General features: G+C 45.4%; 1 protein-coding gene across 2 annotated transcripts; it reads left to right on the forward strand.

Moving 5' to 3' along the window:
* Positions 1 to 1,180: 1,180 nt before the first annotated feature.
* rasa1b (RAS p21 protein activator (GTPase activating protein) 1b) lies at positions 1,181 to 27,263 on the forward strand. 2 transcript variants are annotated; one of them, XM_049019956.1, is made up of 26 exons: positions 1,181 to 2,154; positions 10,981 to 11,133; positions 13,739 to 13,874; positions 15,168 to 15,238; positions 15,642 to 15,759; positions 15,869 to 15,900; positions 16,041 to 16,093; positions 17,045 to 17,195; positions 17,314 to 17,392; positions 17,486 to 17,609; positions 17,702 to 17,858; positions 18,227 to 18,314; positions 18,705 to 18,788; positions 19,041 to 19,198; positions 19,452 to 19,528; positions 20,602 to 20,774; positions 21,151 to 21,310; positions 21,806 to 21,948; positions 22,612 to 22,727; positions 22,866 to 22,952; positions 23,109 to 23,176; positions 23,386 to 23,474; positions 24,050 to 24,127; positions 24,262 to 24,396; positions 24,832 to 24,911; positions 26,342 to 27,263. In XM_049019956.1, the coding sequence occupies exons 1-26, from the start codon at positions 1,778 to 1,780 to the stop codon at positions 26,388 to 26,390; spliced, it is 3,036 nt and encodes a 1,011-aa protein (XP_048875913.1). In that variant the 5' UTR covers positions 1,181 to 1,777; the 3' UTR covers positions 26,391 to 27,263. The 2 variants fall into 2 exon arrangements, with proteins under 2 accessions (XP_048875913.1, XP_048875914.1); XM_049019957.1 differs by lacking the exon at positions 26,342 to 27,263 and having other exon boundaries at positions 24,832 to 25,847.

The following is a 27,263-nucleotide window of genomic DNA, read 5'->3' on the forward strand; positions in this document are numbered from 1 at the left end:
CTCGGCATTCAACACAATCACTCCTCAGCATCTGACAGGAAAGCTGAGCCTACTGGGCACCAGCACCTCCCTCTGTAATTGGATCCTGTACTTCCTGACTGGGAGACCTCAGTCAGTCAAGATCAGCAGGAACACCCACCGCCATGCAGCAATGCACCACTCAAACCACATAATCCAGTGTGCTCATGACATAACTGTGGTGGGTCTGATCAATGGGAAGGATGAGGCGGCATACAGAGAGGAGGCGCAACGCGGCATCGCGGTTCGGTACGGGACTATAGAGAGTTCCCTGTGTAGCTGCGTCGCGGTTCGCTACGGGACTATAGAAAGTTCCCTGTGTACTATTGGACTATTGCAGACATTTACACGTTACACTGCCACCGCAAAGCCACCACCACTGTGGACGACCCACACACCCCTCCCACACCCTCTTCTCCCTCCTCCCATCTGGCAAAAGGTTCTGTAGCGTAAGGACCTTCACTGCCAGGATGGGAAACAATATCTAACCACAGGCCATCAGACTTCTGAATCAGAACTGAATCAAAAGCTGGACCCTACACACTGCATATACCCTATCTTTATTATATATTGCACATTTTCTGTCCTGCTGCTGCTATTGTGCGCACAATTAATCACTGGCATCTACCTAAATCTTGTATTTTTTGCACACTTCTGCTGCTAGAACTACAGTATCTGTCAAATACTGTATTCATTCAAAGGAATCCTGTTACTGCCTTTTTATCGGCTGCACTGAGTTGCCTTGTCCTGTAATGCTGTTTTGTTGCTCTTGTGTTTATCTTGCAGTATTTGCTCTCACTGCACTCTGTATACTTCTGTGCTGCCTGCACTTGTGTAGTCTTGTGTTGTTTTTGTTTTCTTGTACTTGGTGTTGCACCATGGTCCTGGAGGAACAATGTTTCGTTTCATTGTTTACTGTGTATACGGCTTCACAACACATACACCGGTTAGTATGGGGTTTTTTGACCCCAGTGGAAAATTCTTAAATTCAATCTTGAAATCGTCTATTATCTAGGTTATGGAATACGCGTTTATCACTTGGGAGAGGGGAGATACGTGTACCACCCCCGAGACCACGAGGAAATACCGGCAACTGCAGATGATACCGATGGAAGCGTGCCGATGGTTCTGGGCTCGTTTGGTCTTGCCTGGCCGGGACGGGATCTGAGCGGAGAGAGAGAGGGAGAGAAAGTACGCATGGCTGGCAGAATCGCCGGCCTTGTAAGCGGCTGCGTGGGGCGGCAGGAGCAGAGGGGAACAGCGACTTGCGCAAGAGAGACGCCGCAAATCTTCCCACCCCACAGGCGAATGAGACGAACGTGATTGCACTTCTGGCTTTTTTTCTTTCCCGAAGAGGAAAGGCTGCGCCGTATAGGGGGCAGCAGGGCGGAGAACCGCCAATCGGCTCCCGATATGTAGCAGCCGCCGAGGGAAAGTGGCACAAAAACGGGAAGACGCGGGATAGAGACTCGGGAAGCGACATGTCCCGGCGTGTTTTTGGGTAGGGGGGAATAAAAACCCGCAGCGCCATCCTTAAGCTGCAAGTTTGGGGGAAATCAAGCGAATACTTGAAACTTTTTTTTTTCAGAGATGCTGCTTAAGCGTTAGACTCGGTGCCGCGGAGCTTTTAACACGGCGACCAGCTCAGACTTTAGTCTCCTTTTTTGTCTTGAAGACGGGGAGGCTGTGATAGAGATCCGTGCAGACAGGGGGCCGGGGGGCGGCCGTCCCCTTCGCTCGTTCACTCTCTAGCTGCGGAATGATGATGGCCGCGGACGACGGCGGCGGCGACACCGGCCCCCTCACGGCTCGCTATCCGTTTCTCTCCAAGCCGCGCCCGCCGCCTCCCACCGCGCCACCCCCGGTCCCGCACGGTGCCCGGCGCTCCCCGGACGCGTCTCCTGACGGGGCGTTTGTCCCCGGTCCGGTCGAGAGGAGCGTGACGCCCTGCGCCCCCGCGCCCGAGAGTCCGGCCAGCGTACCGTCGCCCACCACCGGCAGTCCGGACGGGCCCGGCGCCTTTCCTCCGCTACCGCCTCCGCCCTCCGGCTCAGTGGACGAAGGAGACGGTTTAGACGGTCCCGAGTACGAGGAAGAGGAGGTCGCTTTCTCCCTGACTGCGCCGCCTACCGACCAGTAAGGGCGCCTGCAGTACCGGCCCGGTACCTTTATTACCTGTTACAGTGTCTTGGTTACTTTGCAATCTACATTGCACTTTCTTCACCATTACTTATCTGTCTGTCTGTCCATTTATCTGTCCGTCTGTCCATCAGCACGAACGTGCGGCGATGTAATGAATTTTATGATTCGTGTCTTTTGTAGACCTGGAAATATACGTGTTTAATTGTGGTTCCCTAATTCAGGGTATATGGGGTATTGCGGAGTTGCAGTCTGGCAGTGGGCAGGCATTATGTAAAGCTAGTTGTGAGATATTGTGAGATATTGGGATTTGGTGTAGCAGTCATTTGCACTAGCACACTGTCTTGAGGGGTCTCTTTGTTGCTTGAAATCTGAATGACTGAGGTCCTGAATGCTCTGCTCTACTTTTTTCCCTGTGCTATGCCCTCATTTTAAGTTATAAGCCTAAAATACAATATCATGTCACTCTGGGTGACAAACGCATCTGTCCTTGTCTAGGACGATTATAGGGTTGCTTGTCACAATGGGTTATATGCTCATCAGTCTGTCATAGTTTGTATGTTTGGTGGGCATCATGCTGAGAGAAATTATTTGGTCCTCTCAGTTTTAATTGTGTTTATTTGCGTAGGTGGGATGTATTTGTTTGTATTGCTATACAATCATCTCTCCTGCACATTGATATGTTTGTCACAAACCTTGTTTCTCTTAAGTGCGGTTTCAGAGCGCTTGCCTGCTGTTCTTGAAAGTTGTGCTGAAATTTCTGAATCGTTTGCTGTTGCAGGTGTTGCAATTCTACTCTGCATTCGATTGGTTCTGTTATCTCGTCCTAAACATTGGGAGGGTTATTTGTATTGTATTTTGCTGTATCAGTGCCATCATTTGTGTCTTAATAATTCAGGTTCACTGATTGTTGCTTATAGTCATGCAGTGCAGCGATTGCTACTGTGTAGTAAACCATGCTGCACTTGATGTTATCATGGTGAGGTCCTACAGCTCCATGTGGACCACCATGTACCATCACATTTGATGAAAAACAAACACGTAAAGACAGAGACTGACTCTTATACCAGTCTTGGATCCTTCTGTTATCTAGGTCATGGCATATTTGATTATCACTCAAGGGAATGTGTCTTGCACCCTGAAACCATGAAGAAATTCCGGAAATTGCAGATGAGATGCCCAAGTGCCTTAGAAAGGTGATATTGGCAGCGTCAGCTTCCTCTGCGTCAAGGTGTTCGGTGTCTAAGGGTCTATTTTTGGTGGGTGTTACTGTATCCACCCTTGCCGTCAGGCGCTGCCCAGAGAATTGGCTTCGCAGGTGTTGTCTTTCCGCTTCACGTTTTACTCGTCATTTCGACTATGAGGAGTTGGCAGTTTCCTGGCACTTTTGTGAAAGACGGAGAAGTCCGTCAGTGATTTACAGCTTATCTGTGAATAAAGGCACTGGCTTTCTTTGGACGCCTTTAACGATTAATGGTGGAGTGAGCTTATACAGCTTTTCTGTAAGGCATGTGTGTTGCAGTTTGCAGCTCATGTTAGTAACGGTAGTTTGTTTCGTTTTTAAGTGCCTGGTGTTACATCCACGGTGAGGAGGGACCCGAGAGCTATGTGCAGCCAGTTTGTCAAGAGTGACATTCACTTGCCTGTCTTTTTGAATGACGTTTTATAAGAGTGAGAAAAAAGTTAAAAATCTTGACCTCCACATCTGTTTAGATGGGGTCTGTCTGATGTTATTATTCCAGGCTCATCAGATTCTCTCTTGTAGGAATGTATTTCTGGGTATTTTTCAGCCTGTATGCCTTTAGGTTGTTTTTTCTCTCTTCGATATGCAAAGTGAAGCTGATTTTGAAGGGACTGGGACAGGCAAACAGAATAAGCTTCATTCCCTCTCTTTGTGTAATTTTGTAATTTGGCTAGAATTGGGGGGGTGGGGATTTGCAGCGTTAATTGAAAGGCAGAGACATCACACCCAGTGCCTTAACGCTGTCCTCCCGTCACATGCCTGTTACTACATTGCAGTTTGTCTTTGTGGCAAAAGCTGCCGTTTATGATGCATCAGACTTTCCTCATGCGGCGTATAAAGCCAAGTGTCATGCTGTAATTCATGAGGGCACTAATGTACCATCTTAATTTAACATGCCTCCACAGAAGACCGGGGTTTAGCCACTGCTCCTGCATCATTTTGACTTGCTGGCTTCGCCTGTTCCCCATCTAACGGGGGACGTTCTCCGAACCTTAGCCAACGTTACGCGAAGGTCTTCTCGATGCTGGCAGGGAATGTTGTAACGTTAATTAAACATTATTTCGGTGTTTTGCATTTTGACAAAAGTTCTGTCAATATTAGCACAATAGCATTATTACCCGAACACCTTTTTAATGCAATTAAAGAAATATTTTTAGAGTATTATTTCAAGAAAGTGTATGCTGCTGATGTGCATCCATCTTTGAACTCATTGAGAAGTGTTACCCACTGCAGTACAGTTCCGTTCATTTGATTTTATATTATTAGGCTTATTGCCCCTTTGTGGGCGATAATTGATTCGATGTGAGGACTTTAAATAGTGCTGTCGCCCACTCACATACTGGCCTGCATTAACATTCGTTTTCTCTGTTAATGTGCAGTCAGGAGTATTTTCCAGGAAGTCATCGGGGGCCTCTAGAGATGCACGGCCGTGTGCCGTAAGTCACTCGGCAGCCATCTCGCCTGCCTTTCTGCCGTTTTGGCCTGACGTCAGCAAGTGACGCGTTCGGTGCGCGGCCGCTAACGATGCATGATGTTCACGAGAGCAGGCGAGGAGGAAGCTCGGCGTGAATCAGCTCTAACGTGTATATGCCCTTTGAACTAGTCAGTGTGAAAGAGCTTAATCTTTTGCCCTTTCATCTATCCTGATATTTCACTGGGGTGGTTCGGGTTAAAACGCCATGCCTGTGATCGGAAGGCCGCCAGTTTAAAATCCCATAGGTTACAGGGTGATGTCACAGCCGGGCCCTTGAGCGAGGCCCTTAACCCCAGTTGTTCCAGTGACGCAGCTTTCTCAGTTGTGTGTTACATGGGGTAAAAGCACCTGCCAAATAATGTAAATGTAAGCGCTGTGCTCAGGGCCAGGGCTGTGGGCTCCATGCCTGGAACCTGAACCAGTGACCTTCAGGTCAGGTCTGTGCCCTTAATTTATCAATCGTCTGACTGATCAAACATAGCTAGGTTAGATTGGGGCTGATTAGGCTGCTGCTGTCCCGTCTCTTATTAGCACTGCGATCTACATGCTGCGTGCCAGTATTTGTGGTGCTGTTTCTGCAGTGCTGTGTATTTTTGTTTTGTCATGTTGCATAGGTGCAACTTTCAGGCCGACGTTGGCCGACTATTAAATCACAGGGATTTTAAGGAGGCGTGTGTAATTCGTATTATATTTTGTAGTTCTCTTGGTTGTGTGGCGCTTGTTTTGATAGTATATTATTCGAGTATATAATTGTTATATGGGTAGTTACCTTTGTGGGTGTTTTCATAACGGGTTTCGGGTCAAAGTGGACGTGGTAGTTTCACAACTTGCAGCTTGACTTGTGACTGCTACATGTTTTTCAGCATTTCTGCTAGAAAGTGTTTTCTGGATGTTGATTGATGAAGACGACTCTTATTAAAGGTGCATTATTTCATCATGTTTCGATGTATCAGTTTTGCTATAGAAGTCAGATTTGTCGTTCCTTTTACATCCATCTAAACCTTCTTTCCTCCGACATGCTTCATAAATGCAACCAATTATGTTTTGACATGGTGTTTCTTTGGATGTACATTTCAGGCAGGCTTTACAGTCAAAATGCACATGTATATGAACCTATCCAGTAAACCGCTCACCCCCATGCAGGTTACTGCAATACTGCCAGTTTGACGATGACAGCGATGTCTGATTCATTAATGAGCCTGGGAAAGAGGCTTCAGCCTGATTGGTCGGTTTTGTGTGGTTTTGCACATGCGCGGCACTGTTCTGCATTCGATTATCTCTCTCTGAGTCGGAATTCGGATAAAAACGTTATGAAAAACGTCGCTTCCTGTCGGAAACATGCCTCTTTTCCGATGTCGATGTCGGAGAGAATTTCGTTGTCCGAGATTCCCGTGTTGTCATTTCAGCATTGCGGCTTACAGAGTCAACAGTAACTCTATTTTATAAATATTTAAAAATGTTTATTTTGTTAAATGTATTAATAGTTATAAATGTAAATGCACGTGTTCGATTTAGAGAATACCAATACCGTATCGTAAACAGTATCCCAGCAGCAATATCAGATTTTTACCAGCCTTCTTAGTGTCTTGTTAGTAATTTGTTTGCCTCTGGAAAAAATAAAATCGGTACGGCTCTACTAAAATGGCCGTAAAGCTTTTAATGTGGTTTGACTAGTTCGTGTTTCTTGTTTGTTTGTCTCTCTTAAAAAAAGAATCTTGCTCCAAATCTGCTAAAATATATAAAGCGACGTGTCACAGCAATGTGTACGTGGAGGCAGCCATGTTTGTTCCACGATGTGTAACTCGAACGGCACATTGGTCGGAAGTGACGTCACGCTCATCGGAATTTACAACTTCGGAGAGGTAATCGGACTCGCCATACTAACAGAGGATGGGATTATCTAAGGACCCGGCTTCTCGGTTGCTTCTCAGTTGCTTCCTACGATATCTACAGTTTCAACTGATAATGGCACCTGAAACCTGCAGAAATTTACGGTGCATTTCTACAGACTTCTGGATGTATCATTTAAATTGCGATGCCTGAAGGTAACATGCAGCTTTTTCGGTCACTGCAGTGCTGTCGACGGCTGTCCGGATCAGTGAGGCCACTTTTGCGCTCGCAGGCATCCTGCTGCATCATGCCAGCGTATCATCGCCTGCACTCACCCCCCCCCCTTCCTGTTTTCCTCTCCTTCCTCAGGATACTATGCTGACACAAAACCCCCCTGCCATGACTGTGGTTGGATATCGGGACCACCCTAGACGTAATGCGTGCCCTCCCTCCCTCCCACCAGATCCTGCAAGTCATGGGTTTGAAACTGAGAACGTACTGGGTGACGGTACGGGCTGTGGTTCAGCATGACGGACAGGAGCCTGAGCTTGAAAGCAGGATTTGTAGGTCGCAAACTCTTCAGTTCAATTCAACTTTATTTGTTAGTGCATTATCACAACGTTACATTCTCAAAGCCACTTTACGTTATCCCTGCCCAAAGCCCTCAGTGAGCAAGATAGAGGTGACTGGTGAGGAAAAACACTCTAGTAGGAATCGCGATCAGAATCTTCTCCCTCTGGATTTCCTCTTAATTTCACTCTTGCACTCCCTTCTCCCCCAGACATGTAAACAAAGCGCTTCTGTAGTTGTATGTCCAGCACTGAGAGCAGCTCAGTAGACCAGTGCAGTCAGGGCATGAGTGCCGGAGCGGCAGGCAGTGTACTCTCCCGGAAGCCCAGCCGCACGTGTCCAGGAGCTCCACAGCGCTGCCAGTTTTCTCTGTTGTCGCGTTTAATTATATTTACCGTCAGCCCATGCGTTGACTGTGGCTTGATGGGGGTGTCATCGCTTAAAGTTTATGTAAACCAGCGCGTGGGACGTGTGGCGTTTCCTCTTCATCTTGCACACGTGTGGGTGCTGCTGCCGATTTTATGTGATTCTGCAGAGAAAAGGGAAGTTCCTGCAGACCCTGTATAGAAGGGTAAAGGGTCCAGGCTTGGTATTGCTCTGGCACATGGAAGAATGAAGAATGACAGGCTTAGAGTGTATATATGCACGCAAAAGGATTTGCATAAAATTGTGTAGATGCATGGTCTTTGTAGCTGCTGGCTGTGGGAGCCTCCCTTTGGGGTAGATGTATTGAGAAAATGAATAACTTCATTGTGAGACGTCATTAATGCCTTTTGATTTCTGGCAGTTGATTCAGAGACGTTTGATTAGCATTAGCATGGTGGAAGGGACTTCGTTTTGTTACAATGATGGCGTCACAGCAGTGTTGCTTTACTGGCAGGGACAGAGGAGGGCTGTGTGAGTGGGTGGTGGAGGAAGAGATGCTATATCTGAGAGGGAGTGTCTCAGACGTGGTGGGAAATGTGTGTGTGGGGAGAGAGGCGGTTTTGCCGGCTTGTTCCAGCATCACTCACAGCCCCATCTGAAATGCGTGCAGTCGTGATCAAGCGCGCATGTGAACGCTTCTTCTTCGTGAGTTTGCCTCCTGTCCAATCCCATTGGCTGACGTGGCTCAAATGGCTTGAATCTGCACCAGTTACTGAGTAGGGGCTTGGTGGGAGGTGTGAATGGGGAACCTGCAGCTACAGAAAACCTCACTTGAAAATGAACCATCAGATAAGAAAGGGGAATGGATGCAACTACTACTGTAGCCGTGTTGAGGAACAGCAGCCCGGATCCCAGAAAGAGGCGTCCCCCATTTGTGGGAAACGGTCTCGGCTGCAGGCGTGACTTTCTGGCATCCGGTCTTGAGCGACATGGTTGAAGTGCAGCTGAAGCTGCGGTGTTGGCTCTCAGCCCCTCGCTTCAGCACACGGAAGCTCCGTCAGGTGCCGGAATATATCCCCAGCGGTGCTAGTCATGCGGCTTTGAGGATGAGGAACAAGTGCTCTGCGCTGGGCCTTCATGCACCTGTTTAAAGAGAGATTCCCCTGAAGGTGGATCAGTCGATGAGGCATGCATCAGGAATTCCAGACGACTTTTAAAGGCAGCTTTGAGAATCTGGCTCCCCCTCCTGGCCCAAGTTGTGCACTGCAGCCCTGGCCTCTTGGTTCTGGTGGTGTGCAGTCTAGTAGCCAGTGTGTGTGACTCTGTGTGCTTCTGGGTGCAGCAGCGCTTTTAGCTACCAAGGACACAAAGCAGTGCAGAGTATACTTTGTCCAGAGTATACTTTGTCCAGAGTATACTTTGTCCAGAAAGTGAAGGGCGAAAACCTTTTGGTGTCGTTCCACACTGGATGCCCTCTGCTCTGTCTACGTAAGCCGATCCCAGCACAAGGGACAGGTGCTGCAGATGGAGACTAAGGTCATTTGACTCCGGCTTCCTGTGAGTCATGCCCCCCTGCACACCCATATACCCTTAATCTATTATAACATCTATTTTCCAGCTTAGCATATGCTGCTAAGGATCGTGTGTAATATGACGCACAGAGATTCATTGTCACATACATAGTTATACAACTACAACATGTAGTGAAATGTACCCTGAACGACCCTATATTGAGCTATATAACGCATCTGTATATTGGTTCTGCATGTGCATTGCCGTGCAGCAGCTGCACTTGTACTGATGTCCTGATGTTTAAGTGGTCGCTCGCTGTCTCCTTCCTGCTTGCTACTGTCCTGTCCCACAGTGCATTTCCCACACTGCAGATTCACAGCCCCCACCCTTCCACCAGACCCTCCGTGTGACATACGTGGTCTGAAAAGTCCAGGAGCTCTTCCCATAAAGGCTGTGATGCTATTTCTTGAGCAACGTTGGTTTACTGTTCTTGCTGTTCAAATACACGTGTCAAGGACCCATCCTGCAGATCTGATTCCGAGATGAATTCATATGAACTTTGGGAAAATCGGGGTTTTCACCCAGAGACAGTCAGTTTGGGAAGACTAACGTTAAATGGATTGAGATTAAATTGGACCAGTTTAGAGAAGACAAAGAAATCCTGGACTCTGAAGAGTGCAGAGAATCAGCAGGGGAGCAGATTATGGTCCAGCTGTTTCCGCGGGATGACTATGTAATTTCAGTAAAGAGGAGAGTTGATGTCCCATGTCGGGTAACTATAGAATGGTCTGCAGTCTGGGCACTTTAGCTACACAGGGCCTGCTGCCATCCCTTCAAGCACTCTGATTTTACAGGTTTCTCTTCCAACTGGAAAATGTACTTATGTGATGTTTGTTGATTAAATTCAGGTGTAAGGTATGTTGGAGTTCTGTGACTAGTGTCAGTCATTTTTAGGTAAATATTTTAAATCCTTAGGTTAGGTATTTCATGTTTGCTAATGAAATATGGATGGGTTAGCAATATGCCATCCTTTGGTTTGTGCTCAGCTTTGTGGACGTGTCACAGCGCGAGGTGACAGGTGCTCTGCTCTCCGTGGAGAATGGGGTCCTGAGACGGGAAGAGGGGGGAAATAACGGCAGCAGCTTTTCCACAGTGTTGATGGCGATTTATTGACTTCTGAAGGAGGTTTGGGAAAAATTTGCTGAAAAGTAAATCAGTAACTATTGCCAATGGTGTGATTGTAAATTCAACATGACAGTGAGCTGGTCTTCAGTACTTGAGGTCTGCACTACTGTATAGAGCTGGGCTCCCCAAATCTGGTCCTAGAGGACAGGATTGCAACACAATCTGCAGGTTTTCCTGCTCGAACATACTCACTAAACCTGTCTATTAGCTGGTAAGCCGAATAAGGTGTGTGTTGAGCAGGAAAATCTGCAGACTGTGTGGCAAACTTATTCTCCAGAACTGGATTTAGGAAACCATGGTCTAGAGTTACTGAGTAGTTGGTTCAGATCTCAGATGTGTTGCCTGGATGTTTTGGGAATAGTTGAGGTTAAGCATCATGCATGTTGGGTACTGCAGTAGTTACACACTGCCTTTCTGAAATTAACACAGCATTGTTACTTGCGAGCACAGACCTGTGGGCATATTCTGCCAGACCATCCCTTGTGCGGTAGCCGTACCCTTACAGTAATCCAGCGATCATCCACTGGAGTGATGACCGTTTATTTGTTGGGTTTCCCGTTGTTGAATTGTGAAAACGGTGTGTGTGTGTGGGAGCATGGCCGGCACGTGACTGACTGACCAAGGAGTGGGCGCCTCTTCGCAGGTGGTTCCATGGCAAGCTGGAACGTGGCATGGCGGAGGAGCGCCTGCGGCAGGCACGCACCCCGGGCAGCTACCTCGTCCGCGAGAGCGAGCGTCGGCCCGGCTCCTTCGTGCTCTCCTTCCTCAGCGTCACCGGTGCAGTCAACCACTTCAGGTGAGTCGCTTATCACCCGTGATGCGGCAGGGAGACCCACTGCACCAGGAGCGTCGGTTTCAGTCTGCTTTGTTTAACTATAAATATAATAACTATAAATACAATAATATATTTATAAGATGTGGATGAACCCATCTTTAAGTTATGTTTTTCATTTTTCTGGTTTCTGCTAACTGTGATAAATGTACTCTTACCACTACTGCAGATCCAGGCTGGGTTGAACTCAGAGGGTGAATTGTTACATGCCGGTTTTTGCCTCCTTTTGTTCCATTCATAAAGGAAATTGAGTGTAGTCACTTGAGAAATTTATATTAACTCAATTTCCAGTTATTCGATGTTGCATCCTACCGTTGTTGCATACTCATAGGCTACATTGAATGATAACTGTTGGAAGAATACAAATATTTTCTTGTGACTTAGTAACTGAAACATTGTCTTACCACTGAGTTTTGAGATAGTAATGTTTTTACAGTGCTTTTTGACAAGAAAATTTACTGAAAAAACTTTCTATTGTATAGTAAGCGGGAAATCAGTTGTCATAGCGCAGCTTTGTATTTTGGTATAACTTTAGTAATATGTGTTTTTACCCTAAATGTCATTCATGTATGATGGTTTTTTTTTATGTACAGTCAAACCTTGGATTGAGAGTAACTTGGTTTGCGAGTGTTTTGCTAGACAAACAAAATTTAAAAATAAATTTGAACTTGATATACAAGCGAGGACTTGTAATGTGAGTGTTCTTTATATGATTTGTCCGCCTACCATCATGTAATCACAACTGAGCCGATGGTTCTTCTCTCTCCCTCTCTCTCTCACTGCGGAATTGGGTAATCGTTTCCCATGCTCTGTCTCAGTCGGCATCCCTAGTCAAAATTTAGTAGAAAAGCACAACCCGATTAAGGGTGTAGCAGTGCAAGCGATAAGTCTGTTTAAGGACAATGCAATGTCAACATTTCCGCAAAATTGAAAAGGAGGCAAAAGCAGCTGTCATTGGATGGGATCCTTGTTCAAGTCGCACAAAAAGCCAACAGATGATAGTGATTCCGTTATAGTGAAAGTCGTCCTACAAAATAGCCCTCCTCTTCTTCTCTCTCTCTCGCCTCCCTCACACCATCCACGATTCTTTTCAAAGGTGAAGTGCAGGTTAATTTGTTTGATGTATTTTTTACTTTATATTTTGTATTAATCATTTTTATATGAATATTTTTGGGCTGTGGAACGAATCATCTGAGTTTCCGTTATTTCTAATGGGGAAAATTCACTTTAATATACGAGTGCTTTGGATTACGAGCACATTTCCGGAACAAAATATTCTCGCACTCCAAGGTTTTACTGTATTTTTATCTCGGTTGTTAAAATTATGCCGTGGTTTCCAGGGGAGTTCCCTCCCCTGAGACTTTGGCCACTCGAAAGTGTATCGAAGGTGTTTTCCTCGGAGAAAGGAAGAGAGGGTTATTGATTTAAGCTCTGATTACGCTAGTGTGCAGCATAAAGGCTGCTTTATACTTCTGGGTACACGACTGATGATCGCCCTTGAGCGTGGCCCTTAACCCCCAGCACCAATGGCGCCTCTGCAGGTGGCTGCCCTTCGCTGCCAAGCTTACTGTCACCTTCATGTGTGTCTGTGTGCCATGGAGAGAAGGATGGGATAGGCGATAAGAGAAATTCCCAACAAGGATCAATCATTTATGTGTCGTCATTTATGTATTTTATTTGGTTAGTAATTCTGCCTGAAATTCCCATCCCTAATATGGATAATCTGCTGGTGTTAAAAGCATGAGGGGTGGAGCGGTTTTAGCAGAAAATGATCAATTGCCAGGCCGGATTTAACTATGATCTAAAGACATGTTGTGTCCTGGACTGTCTAAATCTCTTAAGCAGTGGTTCACGAACTTATCGTAAGCCGCAGCTGCGTACCACCATCAAAGCAAACGTAGGCTGGAAGGCTGAACTGTTACCTTGCTTTGTGTCTAGTAATAACCAGTTAGTTACTGTTGATACTGACACCAGGTTACTTGTCTGATTACTGATTACATCATCAAGCCTTAAAAAGTTTATGACCATAAGCTACGAGCTATGTGACAACGTTGCATCTGTGTGTGAACTTCGTATAACATTGATTTTGTACCCCCCCCCCCCCCCCCCCATTTTGTCTTTGCTGCTTAACTCCTGGCTTCAAGTGTTTGCATTGTGGGTAATTTATTTGATTATTGTTCATGTTTTTTTGTTTTTTGCTCTAAATGATTTCCCTGAGGTGGTGAATTTGTGCATTGACATTCATTCAGCAGAGTCTTCTGTCCAACGACACATACAGTTGATAAATCGGGGTCGGCCAGTCTCTGGAGCAATTGGGGTTAAGGCCCTCGCTCAAAGGTTCCAAGGTGACATCACTCTGCCCACCACAGGACGTAAACTGGCAACCTTCCGATCACAAGCACCGAGTCGTAACCAGCAGAGATCGTGCCGGATGTTGGCTCTAGATCTGACGGAGGCTTTCTGGCCACTGGATGTGTTCAGAGAACTTCTCACCACGGGTTTTCGAGTGGTCGGCACAGATCCAGATCATGTAGCGTCCATGCTAATGCAAGTGCTTGTTCATCTGCAGGATTATCGCCATGTGTGGCGATTACTACATCGGGGGGCGTCGGTTCTCCTCCCTGTCAGACCTGATTGGCTACTACAGCTATGTGTCATGCCTGCTGAAAGAGGAGAAGCTGCTTTCCCCAGTCCCCCCACCTGAGGTAATACCACAAGGAGCTCCCCCATCTCTTTCTTTCATTTATCTGACCACTGACTCATACCCTTGTCCTCAGATAACCTGTAAAACCAATGCACTACCCCTTACTCCTGTAAGAAGTGCTTTTGATGTTGTTGACCTCCCCCCCCCACCTCATGTGCCAGTTCTGCTTTGAATATAGTTTCCCCTCCTCCCTTGCCACGACTCCACGCTAACTTATTCCACCCATAGCACTGGTGCTCCTTACTGAAAATTTTGCAAAAATGCTCATATAGAAATCGATAATTGGAACCGTAATTCAAAATTGTTTTTGAATTCCCGGTTATTAATTTAAAACAATTCTAATTTGGAGTCTGATCCATATACCCAGTCCTCCTCGCCAATCCTCGGTTTTTCTCAGTGTTTCATGTGATATACGATGATGGTCTTAAAAATATAAACAAATGGCAGGTCACCTTGCAGCCTGGCTTGGTGATAATTTTTTTTTTCGAATCTTGACAAATCTGCGAACATTGGCCTCATTTATGATCCGCTGCTGATTGAGAGTGATAACATCCCTGCGTCAACCTTCTAATCACTTATCCTGGTCATGATTGTGGGGGGCGGGGTGCCAGTCCATCGCAGGGGGCATCCATGCAAAATCTCACACGTGGTGACTCTATAGGCTGTTTAGAAACACTAATTGCCCTTCATGTCTTTGGACTGAAGGAGGAAAGTAGGCGTGCACTGCATGACGGTATTACGTTACACCCCAGTATTTAGAAACCCTGATATTGTTTTTAATGTCGTGAAAAATGCAGCCTCTTCTCTTTTCGTTCAACTGATATGGAAATGCTGTGTTGAGGCGATGTGTTGTAGTGCAAAGCACATGCCACCAGAGGTCAATCTACTGGTGCAAAAGATGGCGACTGAGCGGTAGCAGTAACACGGAATAAATGCATAAAAGAAAAAGAGCGGTTTCTAATCCACTCATTTACTTTTAGATAACATTAAAATAACAGTTTTAGATTAAATTCACGCTACTGTTACAGATTGACTGCTTGCTGTATACCCATTCTAAATACATACATACATACAGTCCCCCCCATGTCAGAGGTGGGGATTTGATGCAGAGTCCCGAGCTAAAATATATCCCTCATAGTCTCTCAGATGATGACGTCATCATCTGGATTGTAGTTCTGAGATGTGTCCGTTCAGTCCGTACTGCAGCACCGTGGAAGTACCAGCAGGCACAGCAGGCCCTTTCTGGGTACCAACATTTCTGAGGAGAGACAGAGAGCTTTGGTTGTCTTTGCAGCCCGTGGAGGACCGACGGCGAGTGAGAGCCATCCTGCCCTACACAAAGGTGCCGGACACGGATGAGATCAGGTACAGCCAAGGGTCTGTTTGGAGCGGAGAGGCGGTCAGTCCATAAGTCACCCCAAAGGGGACATTTTGTTTTTCATGTATTGATATTGGAAACTTTGCCAGATGTGGGTTTCATAATGTTTCAAAAATATTCAGCTGACGTGTTTTTAACAACTAAAGTAGAAAGAAATGCCTTTAGTTTATTGTGTGTGTTTGCTTTTCTTGGGGAAAAAAAAGTCAAGTGATAATATGTTGACATCTGCTGGTCAAGTACGGAATTGCATGGCAGGACAATTAAGACAAATGCAACGAAATGCATGACCAGCCTTGACGTGAGTAGATGCACTGTTATAAATGTGTTATATCCTGAAGGAGCCTTTTTATTTAATGCTCTCCTGCATCGGATGTGCCGTCCTCCTGCCAGCTTCCTGAAGGGTGACATGTTCATCGTGCACAACGAGCTGGAGGATGGTTGGATGTGGGTGACCAATCTGCGCACTGACGAGCAGGGCCTCATTGTGGAGGACCTGGTGCAGCCAGTGGTAGGTTAGGCCTCATGCCAATGGGAATCCTCATTAGGTCCATTTTATTTGCCAGCTTCATATTTATGCTTACATGGTTTATTTTAAATCGCTTTGTCGGTGGTTTCAGGGCCGAGAGGAGGATCCACACGAGGGAAAAGTGTATGTATTATTATTATTTAAATTCCTGTACTTGATTGTGCTTGGTTGGTCCAGTGATTTGGTTTCCAGGGTATGCAGTGATTTTTCTTTTGTCTCAGTAGTTTATCTTTACTAATAATGTGCTTTCTTCCATCGCCCAGGTGGTATCACGGAAAAGTCAGCAAATCCGAAGCATATAGCCTGCTGATGACAGGTAGCGGGCTCTCGCCGTAACTCCTGCTGTCGTCCGCAGGGCGCATGTACCATTGTTATGGGTCATGGTCACTCTGAGACAATTGATCGATTTAATGTTGCACACTCATGTGATCAATGGATTTTAACACGAAAAATGAATACATTTTAATACTCTACATTCATTTACTGGATGATAAATACAAAAGATACTTGGCTGCATATTACTTATCGCATTTTTTTTTTGCATGCATATTATCGCATTTTTTGTCATACACGTGCTTTGAGTAAAAACAGTGAATTGCTCGATCTGCTTTGATTGCTGGATAGTAATTGCTGCAGTGCTACATGCACTTCATTCACTGGAAGCTCAGCCTAGCTGCACTTGTGCCTAGTTGACTCCTTGTCAGCCATATGTTTGTAATGTGCTATATGCCTCACTTGTACTCCGCTTTGGATAATAGTATGCTTAGTAAATTAAAAATGGCTGAAACTAGCCAACAAGGACACCAGTGACATAAAAGCTCAATGAGTAAATAGCGTTGCTTTGGAAAATGCCATCAAAAATCCCACAGACGTATCCAAGACTGAAAGCAGCATTTGATGGCATGATGTTGAAGTTTTAAGCTATTTTACGCACGTAAGCCTCTGCCTGCTGTCTAATGTTGATCGTCGGTTTACTTTCATGCCGCAATTTAGACACCTTTGTTGTTGCTGTTGGTTTTTCTGTCCTGTGGGTAGCTAAATAGAAGGCAGTAGCAGAGTTGCAGGCTTAGGAACGACTGCAGTGATGGGCTGGGTCTGTGGGATAATTGTAATTAACATTAGAATATCTTTGAATGACACATCTGTTATAAAAACTTGATTGCCTGTCTAAAAGGAGCTTCTAAGCCGTAGTAGTCATGGCGCGGGGCTGTAGCAGTGAAATATACGAAGTGAGACGCACCGTGTTTTCGCTCCGGCCCCCGCCTAGTCGGCCAGGTGTGCGGCTTCCTGGTCAGGCCCTCCGACAGCACTCCCGGGGACTACTCGCTCTTCTACCGCACGGGCGAGAACATCCAGAGGTTCAAGATCTGCCCCACTCCCAACCACCAGTTCACAGTGGGGGGGCGGTACTACAACAGGTAAAGGGCAGATTTCCACACCCCTCCTCTGTTCAGATGTGACGGTGGCCATTGTTTGGGATTCTTTAAGTATTTGTCCACATTGTTCTTTTGTGTTTTTTTTTGTTTTTCTGTATAGCATCGATGATGTCATCGACCATTACAAAACTGAGCAGATTGTGGAGGGATATTACCTGAAAGACCCAGTACCTGTTCAGGTAGGAATGGTGTCCCCAGTTATGGGGGGCTGGGGTGGGCAGTTACACAGCTATTACTGCTGAATTGTAACAAGTTTTTACTGTGATCATCAGCATCAGGAGCAGGTGTACTCTGAAACGGCGGACGGGAAGGAGATTTATAAGACTATCCGGCAAAAGGCTAAGGACACATTTTATAAAAACATCGTCAAGAAGGGTTATCTCCAGTTCCTGAAAGGTGTGTCCCCCGTTGTAGGGCAGTGTTCGCAGAGTGGCTGATCGTGGCTTTGTGTATTTACTCTGTATCCTGTCGCGCCGCTTGCGGAGCAGGCAAAGGAAAACGCTGGAAGCCCCTGTACTTCATCCTGGAGGGGAGCGACGCCCAGCTCATTTACTTCGAGAGCGAGAAGCGGGCGACCAAACCCAAAGGCCTGATCGACCTGAGCGTGTGCTACGTGTATGGTGTCCACGACAGCCTGTTCGACAGGTCAGGGCAGCATGCTAGGGGCACCGAGCGGTGTCCCGCCGTAAGACGACGACGATAATGATGATGACGATAATGATGATGACGATAATGATGATGACGATAATGATGATGACGATGATGATGATGACGATGATGACGATGACGATGATGACGATGATGATGATGATGACGATGATGATGACGATAATGATGACGACGATAATGATGACGACAATGACGACGACGACAATGACGACGACGACAATGACGACGACGACAATGACGACGACGACAATGACGACGACGATAACGGTAGCCTGGATGCTTTGGTATCCGTTCTCTCCAGCTCACGGGCCTTACCATGCCCCGCTGTCCTTGTTTGTCTACAGGCCAAACTGTTTCCAGATCATGGTTCAGCATTTTAGTGAAGAGCAGTACATCTTTTACTTCGCCGGCGACTCTTCTGAGCAGACTCAGGTAGGAAGGCGTGTGCGCTGGAGGCGATGAGGTGCTTCATTCCGCGCTTTTCCCCTTCTATAACCACATGAAATTCTCCACTTTAAGACATGCTATTGGTCCAATATAATTTATTTTCTTGATTTTTGTCAGCAGGATGGTTAAAAAAAAGTTTATTCAATTTAAAGTTTATATTTAAATAACACTACTAGATGTTGTTTGTAATCTTTGGAATCGTCGCCTAACCGTATCCTTTCCATGCAGTTTTTCCTTGTGAAATATTGAATATATTTTTATCGCGGCTGAAGAAGAGCCCATGTTTCCAGCAGCCTCAACGCGCATCTCCGTTTTTATGATGAGTGTCCAGGGCGTCATAATCTCATCTCTGCACCTGATCTTTGTAATCTGCAGGACTGGATGAAATGCTTGCAGACGTTTTGTAATAACTTAAGGAAACCGGCGCAGTCTTCCTCCAACAAGCTCCGCCTCCGTCAGGTACGAGAGCCGAAACATGGTGGGCGACCAGAGGTTTTGAAGAGCTATCCATTTTCCAGGGAACACATCTTATACACTATGGGTGTAATGTTAGCCCACAACAGGGCACACACTGACAGTGATGCACTATAGGCAGTTTGGAGACATCTTTGCACTGGAATACACACAGCCAGGGGTGGGAATCAAACTCATACCCTTTAGATGCGAAGCTGCAGGCCTCTATCATTGCATTTTCATTTTTTTTCCTTTCAGGTGAACAGTTTGATCCTTAACGTTGAAGAGGCCCACAAACTGCCGACGAAACATTTCACCAACCCGTACTGCAACATCTACCTGAACAGCGTGCAGGTGGCAAAGACTCACCTGCGTGAAGGACAGAACCCCGTATGGGCAGAGGAGTTTGTCTTCGAGTGAGTCGCTGCTATTCTCACCTTTGCCTTTATCGCTGCCCATGTTTACGAGGAGAATCCGTTAGCTGCATCTAGGTATTCAATAGATACAACATGGAGGATGGTTCTCCTGGAATTTTATTCTTAATTTTTGGTTCCCCTGATTGATTTGTGTGTGTGTGTGTGTGTGTGTGTGTGTGTGTGTGTGTGTGTGCGAGGAAATATGTCTGCATATATGCATAACTGTATATGAACTTTTTTTTTTTTAACTCAGCGACCTCTCGAGTGACATAAACCGGTTTGAAATCAGCTTGAGCAACAAGACGAAAAAGAGCAAAGAGAGCGACATCCGTAAGTCTGCACCTCCGCCGCTGCCTCGGCCTCGTAGCGGCACAGCTGTACTTCTGGAGGGTGGAACTCGAGAGTGAATTGCCCTCCGTCACGGTCTCTGCTTTATCTCTGCTTTCAGCCGTAGGTGATGGCCAAAAAATGTACATTTCAGATATTTCTAAATTTAAATGCGAACAGCAGGACAGCAGCAATGCTACGTGTATATATACAGTGCCCTCCAGAATTATTGAGTTATTATTTACCACCATTGCAAAATCTTGATTCTGGTGTCGGTTAGTTATTTTCATCTGGATGCTTTGGACCGTATTCCTGCTGGAAGATCCAGCCACCGCTCAGTTCTAGCCTCCTGGAAGAGGTAGGCAGGTTTCTGTGGCAGTGCGTATTCCAGACTATATCACCATCCTCTCTACATGTGTGACACTATCCATCTGTGTTCTTTTTAGCCAGACACAATGCTTTGCCTAACCAGATTCCTATAAAGATGTTGGTGATGTTTAGCAAGCTCCAGGTCTTGTGTGTATGTCGTTTGATGATAGAGACCCTTTCCTGCTTCCTGGCACAACTTCCAGATAACTTGCTGGCATGGAGATGGGGGTTAATTTTAGCTCTGGAGGCTTGGTGACTCCACAGTGGTGGTACCTTCTGCAGTTCTCCTGCTGTCATCTGTGGCCATTTTTTATTTTTATTTTTTTTGGCTCAAACTGTCTTTACTTTTCAAACTCGGAAGCTTTAGTCTAATTTTGGATGACTTGGGGAGTTTGGCTGGGATGTCACCTCATATTTACATCTCAATAAGACGTGGAATCATGTGCGAGTATGACCACTACAGAGTGTTTAAAGAGTCGTGTGTGCTTAGAAGGGAAAAACTTGGGAAAAATTACATTACTAAGGAAACCAATAATTCTGGAGACCACTGTATGTTCATTTTGTTGTATGTTTGATATTCTATCAGTGTCCTATGTGTATGTTATATATGTGTGTGTGTGTTATGATGCTAATAATGGTGATGATGCTCTTGTGGAGGTATAACCTGGTTCACCCCCGCCCCCCCCCGCCCCCCCACCACACCCCAGTGTTCATGTGCTGCCAGCTGAGTCGTCTGCAGCGAGGACAGACCAGCGACGAGTGGTTTCCCCTCAGCTCCCACGTGCCCCTGAAGGGCATCGAGCCGGGCTCCTTGCGCGTCCGTGCCCGCTACTCCATGGAGAAGATCATGCCCGAGGAGGAGTACGACAAATTTAAGGAGGTGGGCCGGCCTCTGGGGGACGAGGGTCTGGCCGTTTCTGCAGTGCCGCTGCCGTTCCGATTAGCATTTAGCGTATCCATGTCGGAAAATTCTCGGAACTAACCGTTTGCCGCCGATTCACCTGAGCACTAGGGCCCACAGGCAAAGGCCAATAGAGGGAGACATACAAGCTGCACACACTGAGTGAAACCACCAGTCCTTGAAGCATGTGCTAATCTACAGTGTCGACTCCGAACATCTACATTAAGAATGGGTCTTGTATGCCCAGAAACGGTACAAAATATAGTACAGAATTAGTACAAGATTTTTAAATGTGCATGGGTTTGTGACGGGTTGTGGCGCATGAACGTGAGCGATGGGTCCTGTTCTTTTGCAGCTGGTCCTCCTGAAAGACTTCCATGTGGTCTATGGCCTGGCCCAAGTCTGCGGGCAGGACCGCGGCCTCCTGGCCAGCATCCTCCTCAGGATATTCCGCCTCCAGAACCTGGAAGCTGTCCTACTGAGGACCTTGAACGACAGGGAGATCAGCATGGAAGGTAGCCCTTCGCTTCATTCTTCCTCCTAATGTTTGGTGGGGCAGGGTGGTGCGGGTATTGCTTGGGTATTGCTTGCCTCCTACCTATCAAAGGCTTGCATTTAGTTTGCAATGCTTTTATGTGGACATGTGCAGGCAAGTCCTGGGTCAACTTACTGAGATCATAACCACTGTTATCCACAGTCAGGGTTAGTTAACCTGGCTCTGTCGAGTTAACTCTGGGAGTGTAAAACTCACTTTTTAGTACATCACTCAGGTCTATCAAGTGTTGCAGTTTGAGCAGGTTTTGACTTTTCCAAAAGCAAATATTTCACAGTTGGAACACCAACAATGATCATATCTGATCGATTCAAATTTTGTTTGCCAAAGCCGTTACCTTAGTAACTAACAATTAGGAGCTGAAGTAAGACTAGCGTAACTGGCAAAGTCCAAAACTGAGTAGAGAAGGGTATCGTCTGGATTAAACCACGAGTTACCTCTGATTGGCTGTCCTCAGATGAGGCCGCCACACTGTTCCGAGCCACCACCCTGGCAAGCACGCTCATGGAGCAGTACATGAAGGCTACCTCCACACCCTTTGTCCTGCATGTTCTTAAGGACACCATTCTGAAGATCATGGAGTGCAAGCAGTCCTGTGAGGTAATGCCGCGGTTCAGAAACGCCGGAACATTCAGCCCGGCTGTAACTGAGCATTTCTGATTAATGTGCTTTGGACAGTGATTGGGGTGGAAGTTAACTCGGCTAGTGACCGCGATGGGATTTCACCGTGAATATATTACATTAACATCAATACTGACTGAGAATACCTGAGAGGTTGGACCATTTAATGGTTCGTTACCCCGGTTCCGGTAGGTCTCTCCCTCTGATCATTTTACAGCCAGATTCCATCAGTTTAATCCCCCTAGTACAGTTTGAGCAGTGCCCTGGGCTTCTCCACAACGGACCTCAGAACAACGCTTATAGCATCATCTGGGGGGAAATTCTCAGCTTCTGTTTCCGTCATCAGTTTTCGTACTTTGGCTTAAATCGGGGGTTGTGTCCCTGTTTGAACGCAAGGTTACACAGTCAGCTTGAGGCTTGGCATCATTGAGCCTGGGGGGGAGGGGGGTGGTGTTGGAAAATCACACGGGTTTGGAATCATCTGAACTCCTTCCAAGTCATGCAAGTCCTTCCTGTCGCAACCTCCAGGACATCGCTAGGATTAGCGCTCCTGCTTTCCGGCCTTGGCTTTGCACAGGGGAACGCCAGTAGGGTTTTCTCCTTGAACTGCGAAAAGATTAACGACTGCTCTCCCTGCTCCAGCTGAACCCGTCCAAACTGGAAAAGAATGAAGACGTGAACTTGAATCAGACGCACCTTTTGAGCATCCTGTCAGAGCTGGTGGAGAGGATCTTCTCGGCCGCTGACATTCTGCCACGGTCGGTGACGATTTCGTTTCGCGGAGCAAAATTGGTCCGCTCCGTATGTTACATCTGGAAATGGAGATTTCTGCTTAGACGTAAATAATGCATTTATATATATTTTTTTTTTCTGTTGCCTTTTTTTTGACTTTGTAGGAAATTGAGATTCATCTATGGATGCTTGCAGAAATCAGTCCAGCAGAAATGGCCTGACAACGCGACCATGAGAACCAGAGTTGTCAGGTATTTAATCTACTTGCCTATAAACATTTTGTTCTTGCAGCTACTGGTGTAAATTAGTCCAGTTCTACTATAGATGTCATTAAGCGTTATTAGTATAAAACTATATTCTTGTGTACAACAGTTGATTTAAACTTGTAAAATTGCTTCCTGTTCCAGTGGTTTTGTTTTCCTAAGACTGATTTGCCCTGCAATCCTCAACCCAAGGACGTTCAATATAATTACTGGTAAGATTGCTCTACATGATGATGCCAAAAATCATGCGTATGGGTTTCCTTTTGAAGGCATCTTCTCCACTCCCCCCCACCTTTATTAATTCACCTCCACACATTGCATGATTAAACCAGTCGTTTCGGTATGATGTGGATGGGGTTAAGCTACAGACAGCATCATGTCGCCTTCGAGCATTGAGCCCTGTACTTGTGTCTGTCTCCAGACCCGCCCTCTGTCACTGCCGCCCGAACCCTCACGCTTGTCGCCAAGTCTGTGCAGAATCTGGCAAACCTTGTTGAGTTTGGAGCCAAGGTAAGGATCAAAGACAGCCACCTGTCATCTAGTGACAGTGAGGCCTGTCGCCAATCTGAGACAGCATGGTCCACCAGGCTGGGATGTACCTTGCATGGGGTTTTCCAGTGGCTCCCCGGGTTCGGATGCAGTGCTTGTGATGGGGAAGTCGCCCGTTAAAATCCTAGGCTTGGCAGAGTGATTTTACCACTGGGTCCTTGAGCAAGGCCCATAATTCCCAATTGCTCTAGGGATTGTCAGAAATATACATCAAATTGGTATGAGTGTCTGCTGAACGAATAAAATGTAAATGTCAGTTTCTTACAAATGATAAATTTATATCTCACCGGCTGCCTTTTCCCAAAAAAAACTTGTGTGGAAAATTTACAAATCCTGTGGTACCTGAATGGCATGACAGTCTGTTCTCCCATCTTACCGAGACACATGCATATTAACTGGGACCTTCTGAACAAATTGCACATATTGATACAGCGGCATAAACTGCATAAATATTTGGTTTGTACTGATATGACTTCTGCCGGTTTGATATTCTTGTAGGCTTGTATGTATCTCCTGTAATTATTGTTCTGTTGTAGGAACCCTATATGGAGGGGGTCAATCCATTTATCAAAAACAACAAGCAACAAATGATCACATTTCTAGATAAGCTTGGGGTAAGGACATTTCTCTCCCTGCACTCTTCAGATTCCGGTTTCACTGCCAGGAATATATAAATCAATGGAGCCCTACGTTTGCGGACTTAAAAATGATTGAAAAATGTTACCGCTGTTGTTGTTGCAACTTTCAGAATGTCCCTGACCTCCCTGAGACGCCAGAGCAGTTTAGAACAGACTTGTCGCGAGATCTGGCCGCGCTGCATGAGCTCTGCGTTGGTCACTCCGATGAGCTTCGAACCCTAAGCAATGAACGAGGTCCTCAGCAGGTGAGTGTGGATGACTGACTGACTGTCTGGGTCATTCACCGCATTACTCACCCGCTCGCCAAAGTTCAAAGTACCACGGGCTGCCTGCAGAATTCTTAAAACCACCATTTCTATCACTGCCATGCATATGGGTTTAACATCACTTCGTTCAGCACTTTCTGATCTTTGAAGCAATTAATTTCCAGGCCATGATTGTTGTATGTAGAAAGCCGCACTTAGCTTTTTATCAAAAGAAAAAAGACAAGTATTCAAAGGAGACACTGTACCTCTGAGAGGAAACAATGAGATTTAATAATCCAGTGGTTGAATTTGAAAAGTTTTCACAGTTCATTATTGCGAAAAACTTCATTTTTACTTTTGGGTTAATTCGCTGTGAGCCAAGCACAAGAGCACATGACACTTTGTATTTGCAAACCTTTTTCTCTTGTTTTGTAGCATGTTTTGAAAAAGCTCTTGGCAATCACAGAGCTCCTCCAGCAGAGACAGGCTCACTATGCCATGTCCAACAACAACAGGTAGTAAACTCCTGCAGCATGGGGCCCCCGCATCCTCCACACACCGCTGTCACCTCAGCCCCACGCCCTTTGTCCTCCTCCAGTCCACCTCCATTACATTCATTAAAAATGTCTTCTGAAGTCACGAAGTTCATTTGGTAGTTAAAAAGTTGCTATAAATCGAAATTCATTTTGTGTGGCCTGGAAACTGACTGAGAGAAGGGTTAGGCATATTCTTGATTTGTACTGTAATCAATAGCCATTTGTTTTATGTTAATATTTACAAAAAACAGTTTTATTGTCAAATTCGTCAGTAGTGTTCTGCTTTATAGCTCCAGACAAAATAGGAAAGATGTCAAAAAAAGCTATTTTATATTGAGACATTGTTTCTTTAGCTGTCATCGTGTTTTTTTTTTTTTTTGTCTGTTTTGATTTTGTTGCCATTTGGTTTATTCTACTTTAATACCAGGTGATATAATCAAGGAAATAATTTTGAAAAGCATTTGTGTTTTGTATCATAGTACAAATGTATCTGGTTGCATGTTCTTATTAAACCCTTTTGTAAAGTACATTGTGTCATTTTTTGTAAAATTTCCACTTGACATTTTAAAAACTCATGACACAATATGAAATTTAAACGTGTATATATCAGATAAAATTGGCTGTATTGATTTTTCACACTGATATACTGCAAATTTAGACAATTTGAAGATTATAGTGTCTGGACCTTGCAATATGATCTGTTGTCAATAAGAAAATGTGTTTTTATTTTTTATGTTTGTCAGAGGTCTGTTCTGTCCAGTTATCATAGTCTCCTTATGCAACTGAAGATTACTTATTTGACGCAGGAATATTTTGTGCAAATAATGAGACAGTAACAATGGTCAGGAAAGTCTTATTCACAGAATAGAACAGTAGTTTGTGGACATTTGTGTGTATTAAAGTACATATAAGCTACTCATCCCTGATTGTTTATCATTGACATTGTTATGTGTATCCCTGCAAACTCAGTGACGTCTGTTTCCACACATGGTGAGTTAAGTCCTTCATTTTCACCATCTGCAAACCTGCTGTGTCTCTGCCTGTTTATTGTATGTCTTTTGTGGTTGAGTAGTGGATGTGGTCTTCAAACTTACCACCATGCAGGTGAATCTCGACACCAGCACGATCGGCACCTGATCCTATGTATTCCGGGAGTTCTTTAGAAATCATAGCCATTGGTAGCTTTCTCAATTTGTCGGAGAAATGGAATTTGTGTTCCCTGCCAAAATAGGGATTGCTAGGAGAGAGAATGGTGTGTGTTTTGGTTTCAGAAGGCCTCGGGCCAGGCTGCCATCACTTTTCCCAGAAACCCTTTCCCAAGCCATCTCATAAATCTGAGGCGATTTGCTTTGTGTAATTGTTTTAAAATGTTCCCATCCAGTCTAATTGTACAATTTTTCTTATTTCAGAGCGGAGTGCACAGTCGTTTCTCTGACAACTGCTATCCAAGTCATGTGACTCTTTAAGCCAAAACGAACTGACGTGAATGACCAAATCCCTAGCTGCGAGAAACCGAAATGACGCAAGATATGTAGCTAGCTAATCTTTAGATCTTTTCCATATCGTGGTCTTGTCACCGAGTGGGTTCATACTTATGTGATTGAATCTTTTTCTGCAGTTGTAGTTTTTCAATGAATGTCTCCTCTCTACGCTGTGGGATTGAGAAAAATGTGTGATATGTGAATGTCTTCTGGAAGCTCCTGAATGCTGAACTACTAGTGCCTTCATCTGAAACATGGGTCCCCATTCCTGCTTCTGGAAGGCTAACTTGTATGCAAGTTTTCCAGCTTTTTTTAGCCTTGCACCAAATCCAGTACCTCAGCTAGCTACTTTACTTTAACAAAATGTGGTTCTATAAAAGTGCTTACCTGCTTCAGAAGAAGGGAAGTGTGTGTGTGTGTGTGTGTGTGTGTGTATATGCATATTCTTCTGTTTCCATTCGCCTTGGCTGTTGCATCTTTAACACTTTGTCATTTGTCAGCTCACACTGCAACAGCCAATCAGGTAAACTGAGACATGAGGTGCATGGAAAAACGTTTGACCACCTAATGCCTGAAGCTTGTTAAAATAATGGAATATGTGTTTACACTACAACACGACGGTTAAGCCGAATCTGGCATGATCTGGCAGGAATGTTGTCTACACGCATTGGAAACATGAACTAGAATAGGCAATTAGCATGATGTGACCAAATGAAAGTTAAATGTCATTTATTATTGTATGCCGTAATTGTCATATAACTACTGTATTTTTATTTTTGTAATTAAATGTAAGTTTCTGGTAATGGGTGTTAAGGACTTTTTTTTAAGTGAAATAAATTATTAAAAAGTG

This window comes from Brienomyrus brachyistius, chromosome 7 (genome assembly GCF_023856365.1).
Source record: "Brienomyrus brachyistius isolate T26 chromosome 7, BBRACH_0.4, whole genome shotgun sequence".
Classification (NCBI taxonomy): domain Eukaryota; kingdom Metazoa; phylum Chordata; class Actinopteri; order Osteoglossiformes; family Mormyridae; genus Brienomyrus; species Brienomyrus brachyistius.

What these genes read in the sequence shown, in the direction of transcription:
- rasa1b (XM_049019956.1), top strand. Translation starts at nt 1,778, where the DNA reads ATGATGATGGCCGCGGACGACGGCGGCGGCGACACCGGCCCCCTCACG. An exon ending in CCCCAGTCCCCCCACCTGAG is followed by an intron (nt 13,875 to 15,167) that starts GTAATACCACAA and finishes TTGTCTTTGCAG; the next exon opens with CCCGTGGAGGACCGACGGCG. An exon ending in GCAGAGGAGTTTGTCTTCGA is followed by an intron (nt 19,199 to 19,451) that starts GTGAGTCGCTGC and finishes TTTTTAACTCAG; the next exon opens with CGACCTCTCGAGTGACATAA.